The sequence below is a fragment of the Rattus rattus genome, chromosome 4 (genome assembly GCF_011064425.1).
Source record: "Rattus rattus isolate New Zealand chromosome 4, Rrattus_CSIRO_v1, whole genome shotgun sequence".
In the NCBI taxonomy this organism is placed as follows: domain Eukaryota; kingdom Metazoa; phylum Chordata; class Mammalia; order Rodentia; family Muridae; genus Rattus; species Rattus rattus.
Genome location: NC_046157.1, coordinates 12,961,154 through 12,978,775, shown reverse-complemented (window position 1 = coordinate 12,978,775; position 17,622 = coordinate 12,961,154). Strand labels below are relative to the sequence as shown.

The 17,622-nt window shown below is 36.4% G+C and overlaps 1 protein-coding gene across 2 annotated transcripts in view; it reads left to right on the top strand.

Annotated features, from left to right (window-relative positions):
• The first annotated feature begins 6,139 nt into the window (after window positions 1-6,139).
• Ostn (osteocrin) overlaps window positions 6,140-17,622 on the top strand; it is a 35,661-nt gene continuing 24,178 nt past the window's right edge. Inside the window, exons 1-2 of one of the 2 annotated variants that reach the window (XM_032899253.1) lie at window positions 6,140-6,225; window positions 15,884-15,982. In XM_032899253.1, the coding sequence (XP_032755144.1) occupies window positions 15,884-15,982 (99 nt within the window). In that variant the 5' untranslated portion in view covers window positions 6,140-6,225. Of the gene's footprint in view, window positions 6,226-15,881; window positions 15,983-17,622 lie in introns of those variants that run through there. The other variant, XM_032899254.1, reaches the window with a different exon arrangement.

Genomic DNA, 17,622 nt, shown 5'->3' with positions numbered 1-17,622 from the left:
ACAGAGACAAAGAGACAGAGACAGGGACAGAGAGACAGAGACACACTCACACACAGAGACACACATACACACACACTAAAATGAAGTGTTGTGAAATAATGATGACTGCAAGGACAGAACATGTAAAATTAAATTGGATAACAACATTGTAAAGGGTTTCTGAGAGACAGTGGGTATGTACTGTGGAAAGATTGTTAGAATACATGCGGAAGAAAGACTAGGATATGAAAAAGCTTACAGAGCTGTGATGGAGGGTAAGATGGTTCAGTGGTTAAGAGTACACATTGCTCTTGCTGAGTTTTTTCCCATCAGTTGTTAGGCAGCCTCTTGCTGCTGTAACATCAGTCCACAGGGATCTGACATCCTCTGCCGAGACCTTTCGGCACCTACATTCATATACATAAAGCCACATAAATACACATAATTAAAATGAAAATGAGTTTTTTTTTGAAAAGCAGGACAAGTCAATCTATAATAAGCAAAAGGAAAATAAAGAAAATGAGATAAAAGGAAACCAGTTTTCTAGATAGGTGTTATAGCACCATTCATGACTAAGAGTTAGAGCAGAGTGGTTGAAGAGTTGTTGTAAGATTGGGGAAATAAAAATGAGCCAATTCTGCCATGCCTATAGGAACCTTTTTACTACATATCATATAAATTAAATAAAAATAAAAGTAATGGGAAAGAAAGTTATAACATGTTAACAACAATGGAAAGAAAGGACAATGCAGGTGGCTTAGCCACCAAAGTGTTTGCTTCCTGAGAATGATGGCCTGAGCTTAATTCCCAGAATTTATGGCAGGTGCACGTATGACCATGACACTGGGGACAAAAAGAAACATGGGACTCACTGGACAGACATGAGCTCAAGGCCAATTAAAGAGACTCTACACTAGGGAAATACATGGCATGTCTAAGTAGAACACATAAGGTTGTGTGAGACCTCCATATGAATGTTCACACTCATAAACACATAACATAATTGCTAATAAACACACACACACACACACACACACACACACACACACACACACACGGCCATAATAAACAAATTCACTACAGACAAACTGAATTTCAAAAGACTGAAGTTTTCTGAGATAGAAATGATAAATTGTATCATAATTAAAGAAAATGTTCCCAATCATGTAAAAGCCAAGAAGTGTATCAAAGCAAACAGTACTGAAAAAGAAATAGACTGTGTCCTTATATACATCAGGAGTTCCTTTTTTAGTAATTGTGAGAATTAAGTAGAAAAATGTCTTAAAATATAGATTAGACCATTATTGGTTACATAAGTTAAGATTTGAATAACTCCCTATTCAATAATAATGATCTAGTACTGTTTTTTAAAGTTTGCAGGGAATACAGTAAAATATAGTATTGTTAGCTATAAAATGCTTAAAATTTTTAAAAGAAATAAATAATAGAAAATATGCTTGCCGACAAGCTATACATCAATAATAAAATAATAAATAGTAAAATTATTACCAAATGTTTAAAAAGTAATAAGATATTAAACTAACCAGCAGTTTCTTAATCAAATATATTTCAAATTCCATAATAGTTTCAAAGTATATCAAAGGATACAAAATGCCACTAAAGTAATGAAATTTTGAAAATGAATTGTAATAATTATATGAAAAGAAGCATAATCAACTCTTTTAGCTCTCACCTTAAGAAAATTAAAAATAATATATAAGTTAAATCCATATGGAAAAGGAAAGTAATGGCATAATGCAGATATCAGCTAATTAAATGATGAAATAGAAGAGAAAAATTAGTAACACCAGAGAGTAACAATCCAAATAAATTGAACAGATACAATATCAGATCGAACAATCAAGTCGAAAGAATGCACAAAATAATCCTACAGTCAGGAAGAAAACAGTGACATTAAAATAGTCCTCCAGATGACAAAAGAAAAAGAAGCCATTGTATGAAGAACATTGACTCAATGGTTAATGAAATTTATGGTTGTCGATTGCAAAACTGTGACAGTTTCTTAGGAAATACTATACAAATGATTATCAAAAGCTAAAGAATTTGAAAGCTTAGTAAAAAATTTCCCTCAAAGAAACAAATGGCTTAGGTGGATTTACTGTTGGATTTCATAATTATTTACTGCAGGGTTTTCCAAATATTTGAGAAGTGATACAAATATAATTAAGTTTCTCACAAAGTGGGTAAGGTTGTAACTTTCTGCAACCATTATTAAGACGAGCACTACAATGACATGAGACTTTGCAACCTGCCATTAAAAAGTGACGCGCCTTCCTATGTCTCTTATGAATGAAAATTGTTTTAAGTGTTTTAAAAGCCAAGCATTCGCAGTGGGCAACCAAAGGACAATACAACACAATTATGTGGAGCTTGTCTCCAGAGCAAAGGTGGAATGCACCCTGTAAATTAAAATGAAAACCAGTTCAGTAATGAAGCGAAAAGATAAGAAGTACTTCACAGCATGAGTAAATCTCTAAATGTATTACTCTAAGTGAAAGAAGCCAGGTAAGAGAACCACATATTGTGTAGGTTATTCTTTAACCTTTGGAACACTATGCTGTCAGGACAGCCTTCAGCTCTATGGGGTCAGGAGTGGAGGTGGAGGTAGAGGTTGACCAAAAGGGGGTACCAGGAAACTGTGTGGAGGTTTAGAAATGTTCTGTATCTTTTATTAAGAGTTAATTGGTCGGGGGCTGGAGAGATGGCTCAGTGGTTAAGAGCACTGACTGCTCTTCCAGAGGTCCTGAGTTCAAATCCCAGCAACCACATGGTGGCTCACAGCCATCTGTAATGAAATCTGATGCCCTCTTCTGGTGTGTCTGAAGACAGCGACAGTGTACTTAAATATAGTAAATAAATAAGCTTTAAAAAAAAAAGTTAAATGGTCATTTCTTGAGCACATAAGCTAGACCATACCTGTGGGGAAGCAATTTTATATCGATTGCTGTGGTGTAGAAAAATAGCAAGCGGATTTGGACTTGCACTCTATTCTCTCTGATCTCAAACATAAAAGGACAGTTCTTGTATACAATGCTCAAAAATTGCTGTTGACTATCAAATCCATAAAAAAAAACCCTGAATCTTAAAAAAGTTAAATCGTGCTGGCATTTGTCAAAACTCATTGGACCGTGTGCCGTGAAAGACTGAGATCTGTCTATACCCACTATACATACTTCAGTGAACCTCACTTGGCCAAGCAGGGTGAATCAGGTAATAAAACGGTTAAAGATGGCTACTGTAACCCCAACAGTCTTTGCAGAGGCTCATTCCTGTCTAAGTGTGAAGTTAGAGAGCTGTGTTTCTACCTAGATATTCCTTGAGATCAAGTCCAAGGCTTTAAAAGCACTTCTCAATTGATCTATGCTTGACTTGCATTTATATTTTAATGTAAATTTTGCTGTTAATTAAGGTATATTAATTATACAAAGTCATTGCATTTGTTTTGGTATTCGCATGTATGGATATAATAGACTTTGATCATCCCATTTTCCTCTCGCCTCCCTCTTCCCCTCTCATTGATCAACCTCTTCCATTTCCTTCTTCTACCCCGTAATTATCCTACACTCCACATACGACAGGAAATGGCTAATGGATCTCTGAGACTGGGTTATCTTACTTAATATCATGGTCACTGGCTGCAGCCATTTTCCCACATCAATATAACTTCCTTCTTCTTTATGTCTAAATAGTACTCCATGGTGGGTACACACCACATCGTATTTATCTATCATTCATTGAGTTTATAAATTGTCTATTGTAAAAAGTACTGCACTTAATATGTCTTTGTGGGTTTTGTTTTATTTTGTTTTGTTTTTGATTGGTCAGGGATTTTTTTGTTTGTTTCTTTTGTTTCTGTATTTGTTTTTTTTTGTTTTTTGTTTTTTTTTTAGAAGGTCACAGCCTTCCCTGGATTCTTCTGTTTTAGAGCCCCTATAATCAATAACAGAACATTTAGGCTTCAGGACTTAGGTTGCCTGCCTTCTACTGGATCGCTTCTTGACAAACCCTTCTAGCATGTGCACCCTGATAAATGGACATTTTTATCAATTGATCAGTTTGAATGTGTCTTCTCCTTACTATGGGAATGCCAACTATTAAAATCAGCAATATCCAATCCCTGACCCCATTGCTTTCAAGCTATGAGGACTTGGGCTATTTTTTTTTTTTTACAAGATGTGCAGTGTTGTTGTGGTTTGTTTGTTTGCTTCCTATTAAGTGTGAATAATTCCTTCTCGGCAAGGTTGCTGTCTGAATGAAATAAGGATCTATTTGCTGAAAAGATTTCATTAATATTTCTCTCTCTTCTCTTAATCCCCCAGTTGTCATGGGGTGACTATTTTCTTCATCTTTATATACCTTTACATGTCCCCTCTCCCCTTTCTTTTGTAACATTATTTAAAGCATATAAGTAAGTCACACAGAAGTGTGCAATGTACAAAAGGCTGTTCAAATAAATGACTCCAATGTACCATGGCTCTGGTCCTGGAATAAACTGCTGCTATTTTTTTCTGCTGCAGAACGGTTAAGTTAAACTTTTAAATTAGGTCAACAAAATCCACAAATAGTCTGGAATCTTTGGACTGCATTACAGGGACAGATCTGGAATAAATCAGCTGTAGATATCATTTGTCAGAATGCTGGGGCGGGTGGGACGTCACAGATCCCGGCTGTGGTAGCATCATGATGCGTCCATTAAAACTATATTGAGAGTTTCCCATCATGTGGATTCAAGCTTAACATAATCGTGTTATGGCAGTAATGTCTAAACAAGGTTCCACAATTAGGTTATATTTTTATCTTGACTTGGGAACCACTGCTGCCAACTGCTTGGATTTCAGGCTCGTTGAGACATATGTTATCCCTGGAAGCCCTTCGTACAAACAAAGCATTTTACTGTCCCACCAATTCAGTGTGCTCTGGTTGGCTCGCCTGTGTAACTCCAAATTAACCATGCAATAGTCCCTATGCTAGTGAATAGTGTTTTACATGGCTTGTAAGCAAAACCAAAGAAGAACAATTTTATTTCTATTTGTGCAAAAATATAATCTGGTTTAGAATCTCTTTGGTAGTTTTTAAACTCGTCAGAATGCAACCGTGGGCAAAGAACTGGATATGGAAATATGATATGAACTTGTATTCTAGCTCTGGAAGTGCCCTTAGGTGTGTGTCCTCTCTAAGTCTGTGAATTTTTCTAGCCTCAGTTACTGTATCTGATAAATGGAGAGCCAAGGTGAATCAAATAATCTGATGATGATCTAATAACTATAGAAGGTGCTTATAAGGTCAATCATTTTTAACTAATGCACATATGCAGAAAAAAATGTGATTTCCCGGAAACGAAAACTTTCAAACAGAACAGGGAATATTTTGGTTGAAATAAAAGACAAGAGTAAGATAAGGGTGGCTAACACCACTGCATTTATAGCCACATAAAACGCGGCTTTATTTATAGGTCTGTTAAGGGCAGGGTTCCTAGGATAACCATGTCAGTTAAGAAGCACCTGTCCATTTCAGGGACACAGCACAGTGTACCTGAGGCACAAACCACTCATCATTTCTGTAGATGATCATGTGATTTCAAGGTCCTAAACTCCACCAATAAATCAGTACATGACTGATTATAACCTTTTAAAATCTTGCTGTGACTTTTTAAACCTTGTTGGTGACCTTTGCCAACCTTTGTCCATTTAGTTTCCCAAATACGTTTCTTTAATACTCAGAGCTCGACTAAAACCTCTGGTAGAGATGCTGCTGCGGAAGCTAAGTGTGTACTTAAGTTTGTCCAGAGTTAAGCGACTATCGCTACTCAAATCCCACAACCAAAGCAATAGATAGAACAACTGTGAAAGGGAAAAGGGAGAAATGGGGAAAGGGAGGGGTGACAGAGGAGGGGAGAGACTGGAAAAAGGGGAGTGGCCAAGAAGGAAGGCTGGAGGGGGTGTTTAGAGGGGAGGGGAGGGAGGGGGAGAGGGAGAGAGAGAGAGAGAGAGAGAGAGAGAGAGTGTGTGTGTGTGTGTGTGTGTGTGTGTGTGTGTGTGTGTGTGTGTTGGTGAACCGTTCCGTGGAAAATCTGTAGAACTGATGTAAGAGAAAGCACCGACAGGGGTCGGAGTAAGTGGAGTAGAACTGAGACTATAAAAACACAGAAAGAAACTTGGATCAGGGCTAAGTTTGGGATAAGCTGCAGGCAGGACTCTAAAGTTAGGAGCTCTGACTTCTCACAAGGTAAGCCAAATGTGAAAACTGATAAAGATCTCAGCTTTAGGTTTCTTTCTAACTGTTGCTTTTATTTCCACATCCTTCTTAACTATTTCATGTATGCCTTGGATTTGCTAAAATTAGAATTGGCTTCTGATAAGTTTTTCTCTTTAATGTGAGGAGTGGAAAATCTAGCATATTTTGTAAAACAAATTTCAAAGAGATAATTGGCAGACACTTCATATTTATTATATTGATTTGTGGCTTGTTAGTCTTTTTTATTTCAAACGAGAGAGAGAGAGAGAGAGTTAAAACTCAGGAGAAATGTTCATGGTTTTATTTGTCTTTCACCACAGATGTCCAATATCAAGAAATGCTTTTCATACAAATGATCAAGCTTAAATAATTTAGATAGATAAGAAGGTTTTTTCTTTCATCTATATTTCGAAAAAACATTAGAGCTTAAGAGTAACCCTAAAGAAATAAAGTTCTCTATTTGTAAATTCTAAAGCATCTTAATTCTCTTATTAGAAGAATTAAATACAATAGCAACGAAGTTACCGTAGACTTGTATAATGTTTTTACTACAATATTTGAGATTTTCTTGCTACTTACTGAAGTAAGTATTAATAATCTAACACGTATTTTTGTGTTTGAGACACGATTAAAAATTCTGCTTCAGGTTTTGATCATTAACGTAACCAGAATGATGTATTCAATAAATTGAGCTCTAACAGTATAATATTAAGCTCTGGATTGTATGGGTAGATTATGTAGGTGTGGAAAAACTATTATTAATTTTTAAATATGTGGTTACTACATTTCTGGTCCATCCTTCTAGAAATAAATTATAGCACTTTAAATGTTCATGTAGTTACTGAATTAACAGAACCATCTAGATTGTTCTATTCCCAAATCAACAGTGCTTATTTGTCCTTTCTCTTTACTTTGGTACAATTCTTCAAATTCTTTAGGGACTTTCTCCAAGGGCATCCTCTGCACAGAGTTCGTGTCTCCCCTATAATTCTATTGTTCCCCAGCCTCAGTCAAGCAGTAAAAGGCATTTGCTTTCTCCTTCTTATTTCACAGGGTTTTAAAGAATTCTTTTAAAATGAGCCATAAAGGAGAAGGCACCTTTGTGTGACTAGATATAGAAAACACTGGCTTATACTTTATTTCTAGTTCTTGTTCAAATCCTCTTAATGATTTTGATATTTGTTTAGTCAACTTCAATCAATTCAGTTTGTCACAAATGAAAATAAATAAAAAGATACTATTATAGTTCTGTCCCTTCTTCACTTCAGGTAAGCTTTGAGCATAACATAGGACTTGGTAATATTTTCTTATCGAGCAGACAAAAATAAATACAAGTGGTAAAACCATGCCACGATAGAATGGCCAGGGAGCTCCTTTACCAATTACTTTGCCCACATTAAAGAATAAGTCTCAGTACCACAAAAATCTTGAGGCTAATCTTTAGACGGGATCTAATGTAACTTCTATCAATGTGTCGCCTACTGTGTTCCTACCCCTCTAGACAAGTCTTACATGGATCCATTGGTTCAGACAAAGGAATACAGCCTTAGATTCTGGAAACCAGTCTTCTAGTCCCAGTCCCTGGGACTTTTCCTACTAAAAATAAAGTCTGCAGAGATGCCATCCGGAAGTAAAGGTCCTCGCCTAACCCTGGCCATTGTTAGGAGAGGACACTTAAGCTGCTCAGTGGCTTTGGTGTAGGTCAATTTTCAGGTTGTACCCCACACACTTTCCCAGATAAATCTAGAGCTGCACTGTGGAGCAATGGTCAGCAATGCTTGCAAACAGCTGGTCATTGCTTTGGCTGGCGTGGGCTGGTTTAGTTCAGTACTATCATTTGTTCTAGACACCCCATCAACTAAGAACTAAGCACCCCTGCCCCCAGCAATAATGCCCTACCTTCCCTTCCCTCCTCCAACAGTGCTCTGCCTCCCCTCCCCCTCCCTTCTCCATCAATGCTATACCTCTTCCCCTCCCCCTCTCTTCTCCATCAATGCTATACCTCTTCCCTCCCTCTCCCCTTCTCCAACAATGCTATGCCTCTTCTCCTCCCCTCCCTTCTCCAACAATATACCTCTTCCCCCTCCCCCTCCCTTCTCCAACAATGCTATGCCTCTTCCCCTCCCCCTCCCTTCTCCATCAATGCTATACCTCTTCCCCTCCTCCACCAGCAGAGCCCTTGCTCACACAGGCATCCTCTCCTTGGGTGAAGTTCATTTCTTTCTCTCCAAGCCTTACTTTCCCAGGTATTGGTGGTTAAATTCAAAGACATCTAACATCCCCCTCTTCTTTTCCTGAAACCCCAGATTCCTATGGAACTTAAAGCCCTGACCATAGGAAAACTATATTTTAAAAAGCATGTAATATTAAAAATTCACTTTGTTTAATGAGTCAGAATTTGAAAAGTACTTATGGTTTGTGTACAAACGAGAGTTCTTCCCTTTATCTTCCACTCAGGAGAACTGAGAACTGACTGTTTAAAACGGAATGCTAACATTTCCATAGAAATGCTACCACTCAAAGTAGCAACAGTGAATCAGATGTTTCAGATGTTACCATGACTGATGCACAGAAAAAGCGATTTTGGTTTCATTCTTCTTCTTTTAATGATTATGTTCTTAACTAAAATACAATTACATCACTTCCTGCCTTCCTTTCCTTACCCCCAACCTGTCTCATACAGGCCCCAGCCTCCCTGCTAAATTGATGGCCAAGGTTTCCTTGATGATCGCTATATAAGTGTTCTGTATTTACAGACACATAGATATAAACCTATTGTGCTGAGATCATCATGGTTGTCTGTGTGCATACTTTTGAGGGCCGACCACTTTGTACTAAATAACCAATTAGTGATCTCACCCCTGGGAGATGCTAGTTCTCTGTCTCTCAGCACTTAATCCTATTTTCATTAATGTCTTGGTGTTTCTACCACTGTACCATGTTTCTAAATTCTAGGAACTAAAGTTATCCCTTAAAATTTAAATCCAAGGATCACAGTTTTCTTAAAACTGTGTAGTAATAGGCATTTTTTTTAAAGTTCCCACATTTTAAAGGATAAAAGAACTATTGTTTATTGAATGATCCGTTGCTGGAGAATCACATGAAGTATTTCTAATCGTCACAATAAATCTGCATTCAGTCTCTATCTCATTTCCAAATGCAAACGCCAATGAACAAGAATAAATAACAGGTCCGGCTGGAGCTCAGCTCTCTTAACTCGAGGGCTTGCACATTTCCACTCCTTCGCTTTGTCCTAGGAGGAAGTGCAGGAGCTGCAAAGGAATTGGGATGTCCTGGACCTGTGGAAACTTGGCTTATCTTAGCTTATCAACTTCAAACAGAACTGTAATGCATTCCCCACTGATCCAACATGACTGCTGTAAAGGATGCAAGATAATTTTTAAAATATGAATGATTTTATCAAACTGTGCAAAATTACTTTCAAGATTATCCAAATATTGAAGAGAGAATATGCTCTTGAAAGAAGAAATTTGTGGACACCTTAAGTAGGCAACTAGGGTTGGGCAGGTGTCTGTGTCTAAATCCCACATTCCCAACATAAAAAATATGATTAATGATTACATCTTGTTGTTAAGTAGGATAAAATTCATACTTACCCTTTTATTTAAATTTTATAGAGGATTTTTTCATTGTTCTAGTGGCTAATTTTATGTCACGTAAGTATAAGATTAACATTACATGTTGTATATGTAGAAGGGAGGAAAAAGGATAGAGTGGCAACAGCCTACTTCCTCCTGACACTTATATGTCCAATATAAGATCATTCCACTGATCTACCTTGACCTTCTGAAGACCTTCTCATGTCATAGTTCGCATCCATCAAACCTGTGTGTTCATAGGCAGTTCTGTCAGCCTTTTCTCTATCCACAGTGTCAAAGGCTGTATTTTGTCCTATTGATGAATATCAGAATGAAGAAACTAATTTCATTCAAAGATTTGGCTACAATCACAGGCCAAAGTTTTTTTTCGGGTTGTGGGAAGCATTGTTTCACACCATCATTTAGCTACGCAGAGGTCTAATCGCCAGTTGGCATTTAATTGGTTGTCTGAAGCTAGCTACAGGGTGATTCTCGGGCATTGTGCTGTACATCACTTCCACAGGATGAGAATGTGGAATGTGACAAGACTCTAGTGTGGATTTAATCAAACTTCACTGTTAGTGTAAAAATTGTCTGTTTCCCTTAACCTAACTTAGCATATTGATATGCGTTAGCTGCCATATCATTTAAACTGGGCTATTAATATTTACCACGCATTCATGTTTGCCTACCCATTAAGACTGTTTTCTTAAATATACAGTGTGGCCTGCCAGGCATTTTTCATGGTGCAAACATGGACTGGTGACTATCAAACAGCCATTGCGCCTGAGGAGCTTATGAACGCAGCCAAACTTTGTAAATACATTTAGACATTTTGGTGGTGGTATTACTGAAATCTTTCTTTAAATCTTCTTTACTAATTTTTAAAGATTATGATTGAGATCTTTTTTTTAGTTCCTGAGACACTCAATGGTAATATTGGAAACCAACAGTAGATAAAGTGGTATCAACCTAAAGAAAATCAGCTTATAAATATATATATATGTAATTATATATAATTATATACATTATTAGAAATGGAAATATATTTTGCATTTTCATATATATACATTATATAATATTAGCAATACAGACACACACACACACACACACACACACACACACACACACACACACACACACACATAACCATGTCACCATGGCACTTGATATAGATAGGAAAAGATTTGCCCAAAACCAAATCCTTAGGTGACAGCTCAGCTAGAATGGAGACAGATGTCCAGCATCTGCTCTACCGTGGTGGTGAGCCTCAGACTTTGAGTAAATCAATGCCCTGTTGTTCTCACTTTCAGAATGATGAGCTCTTGTCCCTCTGGTCTCTCCTGCTCTTGAGTTCTTCAGTACTAACAAGGCATAACTGTGACATAAGGAGAAGGGACAACTGGCAGTTACAGAGAGTCCGTGCTAGTCCTTATTGGCAAAATGTTAAGCCTGGTAAAGGCTTTGTCCTCCATCATAGTGGGAAGAGGTTAAGAAAAGGTGCAAATATAGTCAGTTAATAAATCCACTATTTTTAATTGACTGTATTCAATTTTTAATTTAATTTTCTACTGAAAATGAGGGTGGATGGATGATGGGTTAAATGTTTTCACTCTAGATATTATAGAAAATTAAAAATTATCAGATCCTACTCAAATGTACTCACAAAACTAGTACCAATGTGAATTTCAGATGTTTGGGTCAACTCTCCTTAAAGTTAGGTGATTATCGTAAACTTGCCAACTAGAAAGAATTTTAATGACCTGGAGAGTGTATTGCATCACTAGCCTTCAAACACTGATGTTTTAAAAGTCTTACTCGTTCAAAAGTGCATCTAGTCAGCCATCATCTCCTTCCTGAGCTTCCCCTCTTACCTGTCTATGTAACAGAATGTCTCATTCATTACGATAATCCAGTCCTTTGTAGCCTGTAGATGAGAGACTTTCTCCCTATTGCCTTCTGTTCTGCTCCTGCTGACCCACCAACATTCTGAGTCCTTTGTTCACTGACTATTATTAAAACGAAAACACCTTTCTTCACACTCAATTCTCTATTTTGGACTTCAAAAAAAATTAAGACAAGCTCTGTACTGCTGAACTTCCACAGTTTGTTATGTTTTAAAAGAATGAATATATGTTTTGTTTCCTCAGTATAGATTACAACACTTTGTATCTCTCCAATATCTTTGGATATATGCTCCATTGATGCAACCTAGGGTTGGAGGACCCTTTCCAGATGTAAGACATTGTCACATGTAGAAAGTCTAAAACACAGCTTCAAATATCTCATAGTGAAATATTTATCAAGATGTATTTAATAGTCCAGTTGTAATACATAAAATAGGATGGAGTGTTTAATAAATGATATAAATTTTATTATAAATATTTAATATAGGATACTAAAATGTACTATGCAAAATGTAATAGTAATGTCCCGATTGCTAACAAATAAGACACCTACAAAATCTTAAAAGGTATATTCCATGCCCTCTGTCTGTTTTGGAATTCTTTATTACTCCAAGAAATATAACTCAAAAAGCTCCTCGGTTAAAATAAGGAATATGGGGTGGTATTCAACCACAATCTTGGCACTTGGGAAACTAATGCAGAATAATTATGAATTTGGGTTTACCCTGGGCTATATGCCTTAAAAGAAAAGAAAGAAAACAGTTGATGTGTTAGGGTTTTTTTTAATGTATAAATAAAATTCTACTTTTGGCGAATTCATACAGTGAAAGAATATTCATTGAGGGCTCCTTCTGTGATTTGGAGAGCACATTGGTCCTAGGAAACCTTTAAATCATGGGCTATATTTATTCACTATCAACAAAATAGAGAAATGAGGCTAAACCCAGTCATTTTCTTTCCTCCCTATAATTTCCTCTGTTTCTAACTTTGTAGCAATCAAGATTGAATGAGTTAATCAAATGTCTCTTGTTCGGCAGGTGCCAGAGTGCTTGTTTATGTTCATGTACAAAGCCATATTTAGGAGCTCAGTCTGTTGGTTTACTGGATACAAGCACGGCTTTAAAACATTAAATACCTGTATTTAAACCCAGCGTTTATTTTTACACCTTCCTATCCAAATGATCAGGATGTGGCTATCTGTTAGAGGATATATTAAAACTGTTTTTGTACATACACCCCAGCTCCAAAATACATGTGTCAGATGTAATCATCAATATTGAAAACACAATCATTCTGTTACATTTAAAGGCCTGCGGGCATGAAGGGAACTTTGGTTGGTAAGATATTTGTAAAAATAGGTAAAGAAAATCCACATGGAAAGGCTTGTAAAACAGGTCTTTTTGGCACTTTAAAAACTATTTTTAGAATAATAAAAACTAAGGAAGATAAACACCAAGATTGTAATTTACCTTTGATTAAATGTGAGTGTTACTTTTAATAGTAGCTATAGAAGAAATATGAGATTATTTTTAAATGCACCTCTACTTTTTAAGTATTTTTCTTTGTATACATGAAAGTAAAAGAAACATAAGCAAAATCTGGAGAAAATTATAAACAAAGAAGTGGCTAGTTTTCTGAAGGAAAAGCCAATGCTTTTATTGATATTTTAACTAAATATTTTAATCAAATGAGCACTGTGTGCTCTTTAAAAGTGTATGTTTTCTATATTTGGAGATAAAATCTCATTTATCATTTTCTAATCCACACTGAATGCATCAACTCAATAACAGCAAACAGAAAAAACACACTTTTCCTTTTCATGAAATGGTAGAATGGAGACAAGATGCTGGAGACCGGCGCTAGCTACATTTTCCAAAAGATAATAATTAATTCCACAATGAACAAGTAACTTAAGCTAAATTATTATTGCATCTGATAAAACAAACATTGTAGACATAATGAAGATCTTTTTCTTCATTTCAAATCTTAAGCCATATGTAATGGCGATGCTGTTCTGTCTATACGAAATAATCAGTCATGTTATAGCATAGGACACAAATTACTAAGATCTACTGTCAAGTTTTACAATAATAATAAGGAAGTGTAAAGCCAGGAGACACATCAACACATATGCAGTTACTAAAGCAATGTTGCATGATGACACATAGACATTTCTTCATGTGCAAATAATAGAGAGCATATGAAAAAAAGGCCTCATGGGACAATCAATTCCACCCTCCAGGAACTTTTTGAAGTAGGAATTATTTTCCACTTCAGACATTAGAAAACTAAAGCTCAGGTGAGTTAAATAACCCATATCCAAGATCACGGCAATACTAAAGCAAAATGGGACTCAGAAACCGATCTTCAAAATTCAGTCTCTTTGTCCTAGAAAGTGTTCTAAGAGATAGTTTATGAGGTGATTAACATCTGTTTGCGGTCTTCCATCACTTCAGTGGCAATGTCTCCCCCTTTACTATGCGGTATTTTACGGTGGTCATATCAAACCTCCAGGCAACACATCTAATGGAATCAGTTACGGGTTATAATTAGCCATGTCATGTTTTAACGTAAAAACTCTGAAATTTAGAAATGTTTTAATCCTTACTACTCAGAGCTAAGCAACATAGTATACTCATGTGTGTTTACTTTCTGAAATTAACTTCCTTATGTTTCTTCAAAATCTTAGTCATTTTGCTCCTCCCTTCCCTTCTCAGAGGCAACCATAATCAAAAATGAAGTTCTGTTGAGATACACACATACATACACACACAGATAGATGGATAGATGGATGGATAGATAGATAGATAGATAGATAGATAGATAGATAGATAGATAGATAGATAGACAGATAGAAGATAAATAGACAGACTGACAGACAGATAGAACACAACATAAGAAATATTTTTAATATTTACATAGCAATTTGTGTAATAGTATATATTATGTCGATGATTTTATGACAAATATATATTTTACATTTTCTTATTTACCTAAAAGAATTAAATATCCATTTGAGAAATATAACTTAAACCCATAATTTGAATGTCTCTCATTCAGCCCAAGTCATCCTCTCTTGAATGAAAGCACCTCAATTGATTTATATTTGTGCTACTAAAAATAGTGAGGTTATGAACACTCCAACAGCTATATCCTTACAAGCATGTGGACATTTCACAGGGATAGAAACTTAGAAGTAAAATAAAGGAATAGTTGTTGAAACATGACTATTTTCAGCTTCTCTTTGTTTTGCCCAATTTCTGTCAAAGAATTGCATACAGTTCCAAATCCACCAAGAATTTTTGCAATATTTTTCCCCAAATACTATTCTAACACTTGCAGTGAAGAACTCTTAATGTGATGTGCATAAAATGCAATAGTATTTGTACTGTGTGGTTTTTATTTACCATGTGTTATCTCTTTTCTATGCTATATCTGTTTATAATAACTTAGGCCTATTTTTATTTATTGATTGCCTGGTTTCTATACTTTACTAATCAGAGTTAATTATGTGTCCTAGTAGCTTTTTTCTTATTTGTACGTGTTAGAAATGTCATCTATGTTATAAGTTTCTTAATTTTGTCATTCTGATTTTGTTGAATCTCAACCTACATAAGTTTCTAGTTTTAGAATATTAAATTTTGACATTTTTTAAAATAACATATTCACTTTTTGATTCTTGCTTAAGGAATCCTGACCCAGCACAAGAATATTAAGATATTCTCTTATTGAATATCTTCAGTATTTTCAAAATTTTTCATTTAAATGCTTTCGAGTGATCCTGTTTCAGAGAGAGGCCCAATGCTTTATTCTCTCACATTTTTGTCAAAATGAAGTTGTAATCTCTCTATTACCCCAGTAATAAAGTTATATCATAATAGAGTCTCAGATATTTGGCTTGCTTTAACTAAGTTATTATTATAGTTCCATAAATAAAATGTATGTTACCTTGGAAATAAATCCTTTATGTATGTCATTACAGGAGATTGACAGGTTTTATTAGGCATTTATTTAGGTTGGTAGACATGCACTGCAGCACACAGAAGTGAATGGCTTTACTTCTAGGAAACTTTTCATTAGCTTCTGTTTCCTGTATTCATATTTCAAACTAATTCATATCAACTCTGATGAATCTGATCCTAGATGCTGGACTGGAGATTGGCAAGTGCACACTTCCTCCTGGCTATGATCCTGATGCTGTGGGGCTCAGGAAAGGTGTTCTCCATGGACTTAGCATCAGAGGTAATGGAAACCAGCTTAGGATGTCACAGGAAAAGGCGCAGTCGATGGCTCAGTCATTAAAACGCTATCCAAGTAAGCACGAGAATAGGAATTCAGACCCCCAGTACCCATGGACAAGTGGGCTACAGCAACAGGCACCCTTGATTCCAATGCTGGAGATGTGACCTTCTGGGGCTTTTTAGCTGGCCAGCCTAGCCTTGTCGGTGAGCTCCAGATTCACAAGAGTCCCTAACTTAAAAAATAAAATAAAGTAAAATACTTGATGATAGCCTCTAACCTCCTTTCACACACACACACACACACACACACACACACACACACAGAGAGAGAGAGAGAGAGAGAGAGACACTCACATGCACATGCACACACACACACGAACACACAGAGACCATGATTATACTTTAAGAAGCATAAGCTTTTTCTACTACAATCAGAAGACACAACGGACAAACATCTTCAGAACACAAAATCAAAAAGATAAACATTTTTTCTGCTACTTAGTTTCATTGCCAATGACATCCAAGTTCTAAAACTTCAAATATACAAATGATAATGACTATTGAGTCAAGAGAATTCAGAGCAAGTGACTTTAGATATTTTTAAAGTTAATAAGATTTATATTCCTCAACCAGTAAGAAATAAATAAAAATTATTTTGTTATCACTACAAATATGTTGTAATTTCATCATTGCATCAACTTATCACTACATAGTATGTAAAGTTGGTCACATGGTGAATTTTACATAGTTTTCGCTAAACCTTTTATTCCAATAGGACACAAAATTATGCTTTTTATACTGTGTTAGTTGGAAGAATAAAAACACTTTCCAAATGTTTTAGTTCCCATTATTTTGACTGTAGTCTTTTGTTCTCCCAAGGAGAAGCTTTTTTAGGGCTTGGTAAGTTGGGACCGTCAGCTTCATACAGTAGTGAAGAGTAATGCATCCAGATTGTGCTAACTGACTAATGTTCCAACATTCTAGCAGGCTACGAGTATAGAATGCTTTCCCTAAAATGGCAACTGTCACACCCCTGGCATTGCCCTAGGGTGTTCAGATTCCCCAGCCCTTAACAGCAGGGAGTAGTACAAGTCCTGGTATTAAAGTGTCTGAGATCTTTGGTCCATAAAGCCTGCCAAATGTCTCTGGTATAATTCCAAAGACTATGGTTTTACTTTTCTGGCTGTTTAGAATCATCCCACCTTCAGACTTAAGTCCCTGATCATTCACACCTTCTCTTGGCTTCCGCCATTTATTTTGTGTCTGCCTTGGCCGCTCTCTGGCAGAACTCTCCAGCTACCTATTTCTGCTGTGGTTGTCACAGCTGCCATTGGAAAGAAAATAACCATCATTCATTTGTACCTCTGCTACCTCAGTGCCTGCTGTGAGCTCCTGTCTTTACTGTTAAAATCGTCAACTGTTTCTGAAGCTCTGCCTTGCCCCTATAACAATAAAGCAGGCAGGAAAAGCCACTGGCAGGGAAGAAGAAGCTTTGCAGTGGACCTAACGTTGCCTGGGCAGAAGAGGATTTCTACCTGTCAGCTTACCAGATGAGCTCAATGAGCTAGTACAACCAGTAATACAGACTGTGTACAGAAAAGCTTCATGCAAATGATGACGTGTTTTCACCAATCATGACAT